Source organism: Chrysoperla carnea, chromosome 5, assembly GCF_905475395.1.
Source record: "Chrysoperla carnea chromosome 5, inChrCarn1.1, whole genome shotgun sequence".
NCBI classification, from domain to species: domain Eukaryota; kingdom Metazoa; phylum Arthropoda; class Insecta; order Neuroptera; family Chrysopidae; genus Chrysoperla; species Chrysoperla carnea.
In genome coordinates this window covers 61,430,281-61,447,829 of record NC_058341.1, presented here as the reverse complement: position 1 = coordinate 61,447,829, position 17,549 = coordinate 61,430,281, and the positions used below count along the sequence as shown (strand labels likewise).

The 17,549-nt window shown below is 29.5% G+C and overlaps 2 protein-coding genes across 2 annotated transcripts in view; one reads left to right on the top strand and one right to left on the bottom strand.

The window, feature by feature from the left end:
• The window catches only part of LOC123300833 (GPI transamidase component PIG-S), a 63,698-nt gene extending 46,976 nt beyond the window's left edge, over positions 1 to 16,722 (top strand). Inside the window, exons 3-9 of the mRNA XM_044883479.1 lie at positions 722 to 925; positions 4,239 to 4,457; positions 5,176 to 5,475; positions 7,374 to 7,564; positions 7,942 to 8,115; positions 14,824 to 14,996; positions 16,521 to 16,722. Of these exons, the coding sequence (XP_044739414.1) occupies positions 722 to 925; positions 4,239 to 4,457; positions 5,176 to 5,475; positions 7,374 to 7,564; positions 7,942 to 8,115; positions 14,824 to 14,996; positions 16,521 to 16,635 (1,376 nt within the window). The 3' untranslated portion in view covers positions 16,636 to 16,722. The remainder of the gene's footprint in view (positions 1 to 721; positions 926 to 4,238; positions 4,458 to 5,175; positions 5,476 to 7,373; positions 7,565 to 7,941; positions 8,116 to 14,823; positions 14,997 to 16,520) is intronic.
• Positions 1,151 to 3,081, bottom strand: LOC123300834. The gene is made up of 2 exons (XM_044883480.1): positions 2,568 to 3,081; positions 1,151 to 1,217 (listed from the first exon to the last, which is right to left on the bottom strand). The coding sequence occupies exons 1-2, from the start codon at positions 2,964 to 2,966 to the stop codon at positions 1,209 to 1,211; spliced, it is 408 nt and encodes a 135-aa protein (XP_044739415.1). The 5' UTR covers positions 2,967 to 3,081; the 3' UTR covers positions 1,151 to 1,208.
• Positions 16,723 to 17,549: the final 827 nt, after the last annotated feature.

The following is a 17,549-nucleotide window of genomic DNA, read 5'->3' as shown; positions in this document are numbered from 1 at the left end:
TATTATTCCCCCCCCTCCCGACTTTACCCACGTGTAACTATACACTGTACAAGATCTTCGTCAAGACGTTATATATTTCGTAAACATCTCCCTTGTAGGAATGCACTATATCGATCATGAACGAGTTCATACTCCTCCGACTCGCATTTGGCCAATATTCGGGTGGCTGTGCCGTGCCATCACCTTTTTAGGGCTGTATCCGTGCCTGTTAACCCTAAACCCATATACTCCTTCTTTGATCAGTGGTGTAAAAAATATGTATCTTTTAAAACACTACAAAGAGAGATTCATTTTCTTGTGAGCATTCCATAGTCTTTTATTAAGATAGAATCGGCCATTAACAAATACACAGACCATGTTTACTGTATTTTATTAACCCCCGAACTAAAACAAGAGGTGTTCTAAGTTTGACCACTATGTGTGGATGCCTGTCTGTCTGTCTGTGGCATGGTAGCGCCTAAACGGATGAACCGATGTTTTTGGTTTCGTTTGAAACGTAATTTAACGGAGAGTGTTCTTAGCTATGTTTCAAGTGCAAGTTTAGGGTTCCGTAGCCGAAAAGAACTAATAAATTGATGAAGATCTTCAAAATGCTTTAACGAAAAAAGTAATTGAATGGAAAAATTTGTCGGGTTTTTTTTCAATTTTGTAAATTTCACTTGTTAAAATCTCACTTTCAATCATTATATAAAAATTTTATAATAATTTTTTTTTTTTTTAGATATAATTAATGTTAATATTCATGAAATTAAAGTAAATAAGGAATGGTTACCGACGAATATTGAAAATGTTAATGATATAGCATCAACAATTGAAAATCATTTTATAATTAATACTGGCGATATTATGTTGATCGAATGGCCTAATTCACCACATGAAATTGTGGTTACATCAAATCGAATTATTTATTTTAACACAGAAACAAGTAAGTATTCATTAATATTTTTTTATTAAAAATCTCCACTAGCTTCTGGAAAAAAGAAAAATATACTTAATAATAATAGATTCATACGTTTTTATTAAGTCACATTAATTCATATGAATGTTCCAAAACATTCAAGAAGAAAACAGCGTAGATTCAAGTCATAACTGCAAAAATTATCAATTACCTTGCTGCATTGCCAATTCTTGTAAAGCTTGTAATAATTCAGCAGGCGTAACGATTGGATGTTGATTCCGGAAATTATCTAATGGTGTTTCGTATGACATTACATTCTCTGTAAAAGTCAAATTGACCATATATTATTATACTTTAGTTAAAATTTTCCCAAGTAACAAAATAAACATAAAAATTGTTACGTTTACCAAATTTTGGTTATAGTTCCTATTCATAGTGCAGTTTAAGAATCCGATAGGTTCCTAACAACTACAGGGGTGAAAATAGATTTTGTCACCCCCTCTTTTCAGTGAGAATCTTTCTACATAAATTTGAACTAACAATATAGCCCTGTAAATGCTGCCATTTATGAAAATATTCATCGCTTTTTGTGTAATAAAACACGAATTGAAATGATTGAAAACGGTTTTACAGGTTCGATTTTTTAATCATCGCAATATTTTATCAACGTTAGTCTCTTTCCCAACAAAATGAAAAATTTTGATGAAGACTCTTGCGCTTTACTTTTTAAACTATACTATTCAATTTTGCACGATTATTCAATTTTGCACGATGAGTCCCGTGCCATCTGGGTCTCTTATTCAATTTTGTGTCGTCTCAAAATATACCTTAGATCGGCAATGTCTGAAGATCGGCTAAATGGTGTAGGCTTGTTCTATAATATACATCACCAAAATTGGATAAGGATAACTAAAATATTATACTTTTGACGGAATTAGATTAAAACAAAATGAAATAGCAACCCCATGAATTTATACATTCCCGTAGTCTACGATATTGAGATCGTAATTTGTTAGCCGCAATGTTACAAAATTTGTATTAAATTCTGTTCAATGCTGCGGGCGCTGGATGTATTTGACTTTGTAGATTAATATTCTGAATGTTGCCAGAAACTCTATTGTTCCGATTTTTTATAAAACTGTTTTTAATTTTGACCTAAAAGTTTTGTATTTAAAGACTCGCTTAATGATCAGAATTTATACAGTTATTATTCGACATAAGAATTGGGATCATTAAATAATCATTCGATAATCCATATACTATCAAAAATTACAATTTTAAATTAAACAACAGACCACCAAGTATTAAACGAATATCAGTGTTTGTGTTACATTATCCTCAAGGATTTTACCAGTCCTTTCCTTATAAAATATTTAAGACTGGTTAGGGCAGCGTATTCCCAAGACCCTTAACCAAAATCACAAGGAACAATGACCCAAAAATCTAGGTTAGCTTTACTTGGTTTAAAAAATTTATATTTGACTGTTTCTCTGTGGAGGAGAGAGTATACAAAAATTGGACGTATAGGATTTCTGGCAACATTCGGAATATTAATCTATACGTTTTTCTGGACAAGAATCAATTGGCAAAATGTGGTCCTCACATTTTGCAAACTCAAAACCCTCCAACTTCTGCTTTAATACTAAAGAAATTGTTTGCTATTACCGACTTGTAGTACTTCCCCCCTTCCACCATTCGTTGATTCAGTTTGATTACCAACTTCACAGTGTATTAAATTTGCAGACGGTGGTTCACCTTCCGTTTGTATACCATAATCACTAGTACCATGTGTACTGGTTTGATTGCCGCATTCACTCACTTCTGGTTGAATTACACTTGAACTGCCTGATCCTTGATTTTCCGTCAATTTTTTGTTGATTACTTTCGAAGATTTTACAGTAGCAATCTTTTTAGAATTTTCTTCGTAAATTTTTATTAATTTCCGTTTGTTATTATCTATCAATGTTTGAATGGAAGATTTATATTCCTCTGGATTTAAATCTTCCATGTATGTTTGTGTACTTAACGTTGACTTTTCGACCCGTCTACCAAATATACGTTTCCACATTGTTTTGTTAAACCTTTATTAATTTAAGAAGAATTTTATGAATTTTGAAACGTCCTTTTCGATTTGATATCTTTGAAAATAATTCATGTATCACTGATACCGAACCTTTGTGACTTTTTGATGATATTGTTTTATTGTTGTTTTGAATGACAGTTGTGTTTATTTTTTATTTTATTAAATTTTTTTGGGTAAAACGTAATTTCACTGCATGTTGATGCGATGGAAAAATGCTCAACAAAGATGGTCCCATTTGTGTTTAAACTTCTTAATGGCCTGTCATCTTTTATAAAAATTTACAATAATATTAAATTATAGAATTTTTTTATGTACCTATATTTTTGGTTAGTTTATAAACAACTACTTAACCATGGATACAAATAAAGTAGACTCGAATTTGGTAGAATTAGACAGACTCGAACATTGACATAAATCGTAACTTAAGATTAGAACAACTGATAACGCGGAATGCATAGGAAAAATTGGGAAACAGCACCGATTTTAAGGAAATTTCTTGTAACGTGTTTATAGGACTCCAAGCAATATTCAGCCAATTTAACCTAGTCATGAGGCGTTATAGGGACCCAGAGGGAGGCTTATATAGTCAAAAAAAATTTTTAAATGCTGTATTTTTTATTGCTGAATACGAATCCGATGTCAGATTACCCGAATTCTATCACATTTTTCAAAATTCGTGCCATTTTTGATCCAAAATTCCACTTTTTGGCACAAAAATTGAAATTAACTAATAATTTATGTCCAAACTGTTATTTAGGAGGTATTTTTGGTCGCTGATTACGAATCATAGAATCCGTGTAATCGCGATCGGATTCGTAGTCAGCGGCCAAAAATACCTCCCAGAGCAAAGTTTAAACGGTAAATGCATATATTCATGGGCTAGTCGGATAATTGAATATAAATTTATTTAGCCAGCACTGTCAAAATCAAACCTAAGAATAAAATGCTAAATTATGTTTAGCTTTTTACGATGTGACGCTGCTAAGTTTTTTCCAGATGCCAGCACGGCCTAAACTGACCACTGAGCCTAATTTGACGCTCAAACTCAAGCATCAGCATGAAAGTAAGCACCTTAATGCTTATTATTAAATATCAATGACAAAATCATCTTTTGTCGCAAATTTGAATGAAAAAAAAGTCCTTAAGATTTCCGTGCTTTCAACGATTTTTGTTCTGAATAAAATTTCGAAAAATAGCCTCTCATATTAATTTAACCAAAAATCATTTGTCAATAGTCATTTGTTTTATTATTTTTAGCTGGCCCTAGGTTAATTAAAGTTCTAAGTAAATGGATACTCCAAGAGGATACATTAAATCATATGATGGAAAATATGAAACAACCTACTTTACAAAAGCAAGATTCAATAGTACGTAAACGAGTATCGGCTGCCGATCAATATGATGTTTTAGTTACTGTTGTTAATCCAGATCCTGAATGGACTAAAGTTAATTGGAATGTTAAAGACGTTGCAATACGTAAGTAATTAATATTTTGTAGTGACGGAATAAGGAATAAACGAAGGAATACGGAATAAATGAATGAATACAAATGGAATACGGAATAAATAAACTTGTTTAGATAAACTAAAATAAGTAATAGCGGAAGTTGTACTTACTTTTTCCTGTATTTAATACACAGTGGAATTCAAATTCCAATTGCTCCAAAAAAAAACTCGTACGCGAACTATCTATAGCTCTTTTTCAAGAAAAATAAACAATAGTGTTAACAGATTCGTTGAAAAATAATTTTTAAAATTTTTGTAGCCTTTTACATTTCTCACCCTTTCAACCGGCGGACAGTGATATATATTTTTGAGCATTAGATCCAAAAACAAGAAAGTACAAGTTTTCAAATGAGCATGATGATGAAATTTTAGATAACGCCTTTTTTGTATAAAATAGCGACCAGGTGAAAAAACGACTAACTTATGGAAAAATTCTGTTTTTTTAATGTTTTCATAATGAAAAGTGGGCGAATGGTAAAACAAACAAGGGCTTAAAAGAAAGCGGCTTAAGTTTTAATAATTCAAAATTTTAACTTTGTCTAGCATTTAAACGGGGCAATATTGTACTGTGGTATTTCCGGTTAAAGTGGCTTATTTTGAAGTTAACCTGGCAAAGCGTTGCAAAGATCTTTCAAGGAAATTATTTAGTATGAACAAATAAATTTATGAATCATTTTTGTAATTTTCAGAATATTTGACACCATTCTTTCAATCAATTAGTCACATATCAAATGTTACATTAAAATCACAATGGTTATATTACGTATCAATAAGTGATAAATTAGAGAAACATGCTATTGTTGATAAAAATGGTTTAACAAACGAATGGAATAATAAAAGATTTACATTAAATGAGCAACAATTACCATATTTAATTACAATGTTTGAAACGAAATTGGCATCACATGTTTCAAAAAATCCATGTTTAAATTTAATTGTTTATATCAACGATTGTAAACATGCTCCATTACAATTTTATAATCCAAAAGGTATGTATATGAATATTTAGATCTTGTGAAAGGGCTTCGGGAAAATTATATTAAGTGTTTCCAGTCCGCTCTTATTTCTATTTTGAAATTTTTTATGTATATTATTTATTTACTAGAGTGATACCCACCCGCTTCGCTGGGTTTAAAAGAAAAGATTGATAAAAATTGCTCTCGCTTATCCCCTTTCTATAACACTCGAAATAATGGTAAAGATTGTTCTACACAGGTAAAATATATGTATGGTTTTCTATTTTTTTAAATGTATAATAGTCGTAATTATTCATTGAGTATATCAGCAAAGATGGCCGTGAAATATTTTATATTGACTATTTTTACAGAAATCTGTAATTTATGGTAATGTCAAATTAAATTAATCTTTATTTATATATTTTTTTTAAAATTAATATATCTTTATAAATTATATCTCATATGTTATTCTGCTGAAGTATAAGCTATATTGCTGTACAGTTTCATTAAAAACCATTCGCTTGTTTTAGCGTGAAAGTGTAGCAAACAAACAAACAAACAAACAAACATGGTTACTTTCGCATTTATAATATATACAGAGATATAGAGATTATTTATTTATTTTTGTAATAATTGATACCTCTGTGTATTTATTTTTTCCCAGATTACGAAACTTTTATCTATTTATTTTTAATTCAATGACGTTTATTTAAATTATTGACACTTTCCGGGTTGATCTCTTATCATTGAAATACGTAATTTAATATTTATAAATTTATTTTTGAAATAATTTACACTTTCCGCGTAGATCATTTATCCCCGGAATAAGTTTAATTATTTATTTCTTTTAATAGACTAACTTTTATCGAGGAAATTTATATATACCTTAATTGAAATTATTGACACTTTGCTTGTAGATGTTTAATCATAGGTATAAGAAATTTTTTTGCGTATTTAAGACTTTTATTTTGTCTTAACATATGCTTGAAACTCGATAAATAAATTTAAACGAGGAAAATGCTTCAAACGAAAAATGTTAGTTTCAAAGGTACACATCTTATACCGTCATCGAATTCGATTTAAGTTTTCAGGTTCAATTAAAACTTCACTCTGATTCATAACTGACAAACATTAAACGCACACTTTAAAGTAGAAAGTTGTTCTTTATAAATACGCAAACATTGTTTTGTAAACCGAATAGTTAAGACAGTAATTGATAGCAAAAATCTAGCTTTTTGTGCGTTTATTCATTCAATTTGAACAAAAATGGTCTTTATCGAAAAACAAACCACTTTTATTGGATGTATTAGAAAATTTTTTTTGAAGAGTGATTAGATTTCACAGAAGTAATTATACGCAATAACAATTTTGACACATAAAAATAATTTTGTGTAACACTTTTAAGTCCGTTTTTGCCTAAACTTTTTTTTGTTTGGTTTGCGGAAAAACTTTTCGAACAAAAAATGTTACTTTTTAAATAAATAACAACTTTCTAATTTCCTTGTGTTTACCAATAGAGTGCTAGTTTTTGAGACCAGTACACGATTAACCCTCATAGAGCGGGAGCTGGATCGAGTTGAGTGTACAAATATGAAGTAATCGAGTTGATATGTGCATATGAAGACCGTATTTTGTCAATTGATTATTGTTTTCCAAACATTAAACTATCAATAACTTGAAAACGGTAGCAAAATGACCCAAAAAACCTAAGGTAGCTTTGGTTTAAAAAATTTATATTTGATTTGGGGTTATACTAAAATTGGACACATGGGTTTCCGGCAACATCCAGAATATTAATCTATAATCCTTCCTGGACCAAAATCAATTGACAAAATTAGGTCCTCATATTTTAGACACTCAACTCCATCCAGCGCCTCCACTATAATTTTATTTTTATGCTTTTAAAATTTATAAACTTTATTTTGTTTAAGGTAATCGATACAATGGTCCTAATGCGTTTATGTCACCCCGTTGGGGTGGTGTAATATTTATAAATCCTGAGGCAAATGAATGTAAAAAAAGTCTTGAAAATCAAACAAAAATAAATGTTACACCAGACTCACAATATATTATGAGTATTTTTATTACACAATTACGTCAATTATTGGGTATACCAGAACTGGTAAGTGTTTTAGTATCAAATCCATATAGCTCAGTCTAAATCAATCCAAATAGCTCAGAATAAATATTTAAAAAAACTCATTAATAAGCGCTTTCCTTCTTGATTAAAAAACATCTGAAAATGAAATGTTTAGATCTATGGTATGGTAGGTATATGGAAAAAATTGTTTATCTTTTAAAAAATCGCATTTAAAACCTCTGATTGTCATATCATAAAATACACTAAATCAATATAATTTCTTTATCTCTCGCAAATTGTTGCCTATTACAAAAATGACACTGTTTTTCTTCCGCGGGTTCCCAAATTCGTATTACTTGGATTATTCATGAAAAATTAAAGAGCGTATTAGTCTTGAAATAATCGTTTTTGTGTTTTAGGAAAATATTAATGGTGTGCATATAATACCCATCACAAGTTCAACACCAAGACAATGGGAATTGGATGCTTTAATGCGATTACGTACATTTGAACAAATTTTATCGGCACGATTAACTTTAAAATCATTAGCACAATTATTGACTGAAATTACTACAATTGTTATTAATGATGAGGTAAGTTTTTAATTAGTATATTAGTAGTATTACAGCAGGCGCTAGAAGGCGTTTCGTTTGCAAAATATAATGATCGTTAGCTTAGCTTTTATTCTTATTGCTGATACCCCAAAGAAGGAGCAAATCCATGTTGCCAGAGTGCTCCTTTCACTCCGTACTCAAACATTAAAATGTCAATTTTTTGAACCTACAGCTACTTTAGATTTTTTGGGTCAGTTTAGGTGAAACATATCTCTTGTAATTTTTTCGTCAAGTTCACTGTTCACCGAAGTATTAACAGTGTAGTGTTTGTAAAATCTCTTAAATTTTTGGGATTATTTGGAAATAAAGTAATTACAGATTATTTCATTTTAAAGCCTCAGTTTTTGTTTTATTTTTTTTTTTTTAATGTTATAATTCCAATTAAGGGGGATCCCTCACCAGTAATAGAAAAAAATAAATTAGTAGAAAATGATCCAAATTTTTAGTATGTTGTAGTTAACGATACATATTATTAAATAAATAAAAAAATTTGGGTATCTTATCGATCAATTAAGAGAGTTTTTATTAATTAAAAATACACTAAATAACATACCATCCTCATATCATGCTATGTTATTTAGTGTATTTTTAATTAATTAATTACTCTCTTAATTAATCGATAAGATACCCAATTTTTTTTTGATTTAATAATATGTATCGTTAACTACAACATACTAAAAATTTGGATCATTTTCTACTAATTTATTTTTTTCTATTACTGGTGAGGGATCCTCCTTAATAACAATGTGTAAAACTTGTATACTGTTAATGAGAATTATTGTTCTTTTAAAACTATTTTGCAATCAGTCTGTTTCCGTGTTTATTTGCACTTATTTCATTTTGATTAGGAAATTGATATTCCTAATTCTCAACAACAAGTCCAAATTCTCAAGAGCATTTGAGAATTAGGAGGTAAGTTATTTTGGCGGAGCATTTTGCTTTACGTACGGATGGACTATCTGAGCAGATATAGACCCCCCGCACCGTACAACTTACTACTTCCTATCAAAGTATGACATAAACCTCGGTTTAAAAACCAATGGCATGTCAACCCTTGCAAAGCTGATTCTCGCGTCCCCCTTCTGAATAAACATTTTCTAATTTTGGGCTATACGTATAGCAAACTAGTGAGTGCTACTCGAGTTTTGCCTCTGACATCTTAGTTAACCACTTGCTTTGTTTACTTTCAATGATGAAAGAGAAATTTCTCTTTCCGCCTTATGTGATATTTGTATGTTGTTATATGTTAAATTCTATTTTTTTTCTTCCCATAGTCCTTCGCCAGACATGCTCAAATGGGAGATCATAATCTATTTTTAAATTTAAACGCTCATATAACCTATGTCTTATTAATGATGATGATGATGGGTTATCCTCTAGAGGGTTATATCCTGTAGAGGGCGTTAGGTTACATTAGGTTCTATTAGCTGTCCATCTGAGACACACTTAGGCCATAGAGCCTTTCCTGTTTGTACAAGTAGAAAACAGTTTTTATCTATAGAAAACAGTTTTTTGGAAAAATAGCTATTAGTTGAGTAATTAGGCAGGCCCCTAAGTAGTATTAGCCCACAAATTCACAATCCGCCCCTGGGAGTCACACTTTTATCTGTTAGATTTAGGATAATTTGTTTGTTATTTCTTGTAAATACAAACACAAATAATACGTTTTTGTATAATTTATTACCAAATAATTTTATTTAAAAATTGATACATTCGTACAATAATAAATATATCAAACATTTAGAATTTTAATGCAAATTTGGAATATATATTTTAATTACAATAAATTTAATAATATCTGTTCAATTTATTATATATATTTATTTTTATTTTTTTCTATAATATATTTTCTGCAAATAAAATAAAATTTTAGACCGTATTTATTATAGAGTGATTCAAATTACGTTTTCGAAAATTTTGAAAATTAATATTATTTGAATAAACATTAAAATTTATGTATACACAGGGTAAAGCAGAGAAGTGTACGGTTTTAAATACGCTGTAAAACAGAAATCTTTCAAATTGTGAAAGTACATAAAGAAACATTTGATACAATTATATCATATGCATTTTCAGAAGAATTATAAATTGTATTTTTAACTAAATAAAGTAAATTGTATTTTTAACAACTTACTTTGTTAAATTACCGACATAAAAAGCATTCAAGAACATTATCTTAATGTAAATGTGTTCAAATAATAACTCCAGTAAAATGTCCATTCACGCGTACACATTATTGTAGGAGATCAAGTTATTTATAACATTTCGCAAGATTTTAACCATCTATTTTAAGTTCTTTCAGTACTTCAAATATTGGTGGTCGGTTCCTCTTTTCGGTTAAACTAACAAGAAAAATCTCTTTTCATTTTTAAGTCAGGGAAGACAGACGGACAGAAAACCGGAAATGGACTAATTTGGTGATTTTATGAACACCTCTACCAAAATTTTAGGACTAAACTTAATATACTATGATATATTTCATTTATACTTGGTATGAAAATCTACATTTTCGTGAATATTTTCATGAGCATAAATTTTTGGAAATACTTCAAATAATAAAAATGAAAGTTTTCGAATAAGTTTGAAATCAATCTATAAAACATACAGAAGGTGTTTGGTTATAATAAATATCACTTCCCAAGATCATTTTTTATTTTATGTAATTACCGCACCTTTAACTTCAGAAAAGAGTTCGAAAAATTAAAAATTAAATTTTTCTCCAATATCGTATATATCCATGAGAATAGTACATACGAAAATACAAAATTTTAAATTCATTTCGAGAGTTTGTCAAATGAACTTGGCCTGAGTCAAGTTGGTCAAGTTTACGAATTTTGGAAATTATACTTCTTTAGGCGCGTTATGAAAATATGATGAGAGTGAATTTTTATGATGCGCGCGAACAGGGTGATACGAAAACTATATGTTGAAAATATTTAAAATTTTTTAACAACATGAAGTTAATCGATGAACGAAAGTCATTCTCAATAGACAAGGATAAAAGAATAGTAGTCTCGTCTAGTAGTATTCATAGAGATATGAAGATAGAGAACGGCAGTGGATGCGATATGCGAAACGAGAGAGAAGGATGCCATTAACTTCCTCTGTGTCCTTGTCTAATACATATACTTATCCTTACTAATACATATAATAAGTATATATGATTATGACAAGGACACAGGGGAACACACTGTCAGACTTCTCTCTTATTCGTCATTTCGCATCCACTTTCAGGCTAGCAGATCCCTCGCGTTTTCTATATATAATGTTCTATGGTAGTATGAGTATGAATGCAATAGATAGGTTAACTAGAGTATGTATTATTTGTTTACATTATTTATGAATTATTATATTTATTGTTACCGAAGAAGTACAATTTCTTACGCGCGTACATAACGTAAACACATCCTTTTTTCCTTTTTTTTTAGTTTACTCCTTATGATCGATTTGCGTATAAAACGCCCGGTATGAAAAAATTATAAACCTATCGTGCGCACCTTTTACTTTTTAGTAATACGTGTGTATAACATATACTTTTGTGCTATCGACAAAGCATCTATTGTTTGAGCTCAGCCAACATGCATCGTACGTCTTCGGGTTTTTTCGGGCTATCATTTATAAATTATGCTACATAGTACGTATAATAGACAAAGCATCTATTGTTTGAAACTGACAGCACACTATTCAACACTTAAGGAGTAAACTCAAGTCGTGCGTCGGAACTGACACACAATTTTTTTTAATAGTTCATACCTACTGTGAATTCAACTCGAGTTATTTGTATAGGTTTTATTATCAGTTCTATATTTGATTTATCGCACGAAATAAATTTTTCCCAATTTTAGAGTGCAGAAATTACATATGATTAAAATCTCTCAATAATCGTTCAATGTGGAAATTACATACAACCATACCGATTTTTGTATAATGTATTTTTATGATTGTCATATATCTCGAGAGCAACATATTAAGAAATCATTTGTACAACGTAAGCAAGCTTTTAATGATTTTATGTCCCTTTTATATTAGCTAAATTATGGAAAAACTAACGCACAAGCACTCTCCCCCAATCATTTACGGAATAAGTTTTTATAATTCTCAAATATTTTCATGCATTCACTTACGCGAGAACGTCCTTAAGCTTGCTTACTTGCCTACTTATAAAAATGATGTTTGAAGGTAAAAACGTTTGCTTTTTTTAAATATTAATTCAAAATGAATCCTTGAAAAAGAATTTCTATCCATATTGAGACGTTTTTGTAATACATTGTTCTCGAGCTATTTCACGCAATCTAAATGAAACACCCAGTATTTGATCATTATCTTTAAACGTTTTATACATAGTTTATTGAGTATTTTGAAAATTATTATTCCTAATTTTTAAGATGAAAGAATATCCTTGATCTCACATACGTACTGTGTCTGATTTTAAACAATGTTCATACTGTTCATATTGTTTGGAATGAATAGTGTGTCGCATTTAAGATGAAGACACCTTTATATTTTCGTTATTTATAGAAATATCGATTTGAAAATTTGCACAGTCATGCAGCGTGATGGGTCATATATTTTAAGAAACTTAACAGAAATCTGATCTTTAAACTCAGCCTACTACAAATTGACAAACAGGGCCGATTACTAATATTTTGTCTAGCACCAGAAAGGGTTAGAGATATCGAAAAAAAAATTATTAGAAAAAGTTGCTTAGTATATATTTTTATATCCATATACCGATTTTTCATTCATAATTATTACAAGTTTATTGAAATATTTGAATACATAACACTATAAAATTATCAATTAGTCCAGTTTTTACATTTCGTAGCACACATAAAATTAAAAAGTAAACTTTTATAAATAGTGTGCTATGAAATGTAATAACTGGACAAATTAATAATTTAATATTGTGATGTATTCAAATATTTCAATAAAATTATGAGTATGGACCAAAATAATGAAAAAATTAAAAATGCGAATTTTGTCATGGAAGTCGTTATATGGATATAAAATGATATTCTAAGCAATTTTTTCCAATAGTTTACTTTCGATATCTCTAACCATATTTGTAGTAAGCTGAGTTTAAAGTTCTGATTTAAGTTAAGTATCTTAAAAAATGTGACCCATCGTCTTGTATGACGCAAAATTTCAAATCGATATTCCTATAAATAACGGAAAAATGAGGGGTCTTCATCTTAAATACGACACTGTATCATATATAAATATTAAGAATAATTATTTAAATTTTTCCCCTGCCGTGGATACAAGATATTTCAAAATTCATTTAAATATGACTTAGTACAATGTATATGCAAATTTAAAATGTAACAATTGTAAAATGACTAATATTTTTCCTCTTTTAAACCGAAGACGTTTTCATAAACTTTCAAGCAAAAAATATACAAAAAAACAAAGCTAAATATTATCCTGAACTTCATATTACTGAACCTGAATTTAGATTTCATATAGTACTATTTTTAATATATAATCCAGAAATTGTAAAATTTAAATATACTGCCCTCAATAAAAGTTGCGGAATTCAAACAGGTATATTTTAGCGAAGAATGATTGGATCTAAATGAAATATTTCAAATTCTATTTCTATTTACGATTCAGTATCTAAAACATTTTATCATCCCTTAATTTTTCAGGCGCAGGGCTGAAACGCTGAGAAAATTTATTAATTTTATATGAATTTTAAAAGCATTGGGTGCATAATTATTTATTCAAGAAATTGAGTATGTCAAATCGAAACCTTGTTCGATCTTTACTAGGTACTCTAATATACTATCCACAACTTTTATATGCAATCGAACCTGGTTAAGCGAAAGTTCAAAAGACTGCAATTTCTTTTTCACTTAAGGAGATGTTTTACTAAACCAGGTTCTCGTTGTACAGGTACAGAAGTGATTATAGGCTCGGCTGTCACTTTGAAGTGGGTATAGGCAAATGCAAGTACTAGTTTTAATTATACAGGTCCGCTAGGGAAAAACAACTTTCTCTTATATAGGTTCCTGTTTCTCACTTATAAGAGGTTTAAGAGGGTTATGATAACGAGACTTGGCAATTCATCTCACTTGTAGAGTTTTCTCGCTTATCCTAATCTCACTTATCAAGATATGACTGCAATTCTTTTTTTGAGTCGTTTATAAAATTATGATTTCCATATATTAAATAACATTCTCATTCTTATTGTTACCTGTTTTAGAGCTAGCGCAATGTGAATTTTCAAATTCATATTCATGACAATGCCATTTTTATGGTCATTTTTTAATCGGGAGATGGAGAAAATAAAATTTCCTTTTATTTCTGTAATTTTTTTATTTATTATTATTTTTACCTCAATTTTAATACTCCTGGATGGAAGTACCTAAATCCTGTGATCATTCTTTGATTTGGAGAAATTGGTTGCTCTAAAACAAGCATCAAGTATCAGCATAAAGAAACATCATATAGTTAGGTGTCTCTCTTGTAAAGCTTTGAATTTTGAAACGCCTTGTATTTAATAGAGTTTTAAAAAAATAGTATAAACTGAATTTCTAGTACTATCGTTGTATATTTATATATTTTTAATAATTTAAACACAGCAGTGTGATTATAACATTGAAAATTTTGTTATTAATATTTTATTAATTAATTATGACAATAAAAATTAAAAAAAAAAAAAAATCATTCTTATCTTCTCCATAGGTTGGTGCTTCAATTCATTCCGCTGTGGATAATGCAGAAATAGCTGCTGAATATTTATCAAACAATGATCTTCATAACGCATTTATAAAATCACGTATGGCATTCCTATCTTCAGAAGCTGCATTTTATGATCCCAGTTTGTTGGCATTACTCTATTTTCCAGATGATCAGAAGTAAGTATTAAAAATGTTCAAAGAATAAAACTGAAAAAATACAAATTAGAAAAATTATTACATTTTTTAGCTTGTCTTTATTTTTATGAATACATTTTTAGTCAAATCACATTACGATTTTAGGTAGAAATGTTTTTTCCAGAAATTTTTTTTGTGTCAAAGTTTCTAATATTTGATATTTAGAAAAAAATTAAACTAACGCGGAATCTGACCAATCGCAAAATTTTCCAACTGTTTTGCTCAGTTGTGACATAAAAATATCGAATAACATTATTTGAACGTTAAACAATCTATTTGAACAACTGCAAGCATTTATAAGCCTCTTCTTAGCATTACTAACTTCTAATATTTAATTTTGACAATTAATACCAAGAAAATTACATTTTTTCTCTAAATTTAATATTTACGGAATTATTTTTGTTCAAAATTCTAAAATTTCGAGTTTTGCATTATTTGAATTTTGAACGTAATATTTGCGCTAACTCGAAGCCAGGGTTTCACCACAACATTTCTTTAAATTTTTAACTTTCGGTTTTCAAAATAGGATGTTCACTACCTTGAGTTTAAGGCCAGGTACAGTCAATTATCTCTAGGGAAATTGAAGTTAAGTGAAAAATGATCGGCAAAGTTTTAGATAACCTTATTTCAATATTTTCAATGTTCAAAATAGTAATAGAGTTGAAAAACACCTGCAGAGAACCAATTTTTGCCTCAGTCCGATTGATAATTTTGATACAAAACAGAAAAAGATTCAACCCCACAATAACATTTTTAGAAACTGTTTAATATTTAAACCCATAAAATCAATAATTACGGAGATAATTGAAATAATTTCTGAAATTTAATATGAAAATTGCTTCTTATGAATGCCGAAGGGAAATACCGAGGCTAGCCTTTACACACCATTAAAATTTACTAATACTTCGATTTAACGCAAATTTACTCTCGTTTAACGCAGGTTTGCCCTACAAATTATAAATCGACATCGCCCCCTTTTTTTGGTATAAGTCAAAATTAAAAATGAAGAAAGATTTCGTCTCACATCTCTCAGAAAGAATGAACACATAAAACACATTTCAAAATTCTCTGAGAATGGAAAGAGCCTTATAGACATTCTTTATAGCACACAAAATGAGTAAAACCTTCGAATTTGCATACATTTGGTCATTATTAGTTGCCTCTCACTCTATAACTAAAATGAACGTTGGGTCTATTTTTCACATCAAAATCTTCACTATGGTATAACGACTAGTATCGGAGAAAACATTTCTGAAAATTAGCTATTTTTGACGTAATATGATTGGACTATTTCATATCAGGAAAGATTACAAAATAATTTTGAAATACCGTACCTCTTTTTTGTGTCATTCGTGTAAGCCGATCATGTATGTTCGCCAAATGAGCCAAAGAGTCCAAAACAATGATTTGGACTCTGTGCTTTTATCATCGCGATAATAAATCTTCCTTGATATGAATTTTTGTTTCTAAAATTAATAATTAATGCTCGTGTTTTTCGCTTTTCAGGTATGCAATTTACATTCCACTATTTTTACCGATTATGATTCCAGTGATCATTTCTTTGAATACAATACGTGCATGGCTAGTTTCCAAACCAAATAAAGCAACGAAAACTGATTAAAATAGCAAATTTTTTGTAAATATTTTGTTCCATTTTGTATTACTTTTGAATTAATTGATTCATTAAATTTTTGTAATTTATTTACAATAGGACGTAAAAAAATTTAGTGAGTTTATTTACCACCTTCTTATCTATATGCTAGAAACTAAACTTTTAATGTAAAATTGTTAAAAAATAAAACTTTCAATCCAGGAGCCTTCTAACCAAGAGAAATAAAAAAATCCCTAGTAAAAAAGGCTATTGATTTTTTTTCATAACGGTTTTTTTTTGCGGGCAAGCGTATACTATTATTTTCGTAATTAAAAATTATCTTTCTTCTGATATCAATTTCGATTGGTTAAAAGATCGGTGTAGTTAACTGTAACGGATTTAGATTCGATACCGCCCTATGCCCTGACCGAAATGGCGCCCTTTTTGCTCTATATGGAAATCATTATTCAATTTAAACATCTAATTTTCAAATATTTATAACACAATTAACGAAAACTTAATTAATTTCGACTTTTAAGGGGCGGGAAAAGTTATCACCGTCTCCTATGGTATTAGAAATGCAATAACGTAATCGCTCTCATTGAAACTCGATTAAAATTCTTATATATTGTATCTAATTTCTATTTAATTAGGTTTCAATAGGAATATCAGAGTTTTTTATTAGGAATTTGTATTATCAAATTTCATATACCACTAGTTCGATTTACATCTAGGCATATAAATATCACGAGTATGACAGAATACAAGCGTTAAGCAATGCATCTAAGTGCGAGGTATTATATACATGTGTTGACCCCTACTCTCTGCAGGCACACAACAGAAGAACTGTTGTATAGCTTAAAAGGCATTGCAGCCACGATACAAGTCACTTTTGCAATTTCATATAACATCTATAATACCTCTTACTTAGATGCATTGCTTAA

Bases quoted from the DNA above. Each gene is read 5' to 3' on its own strand.
- LOC123300834 (XM_044883480.1), bottom strand. From the start codon at position 2,966: ATGTGGAAACGTATATTTGGTAGACGGGTCGAAAAGTCAACGTTAAGT.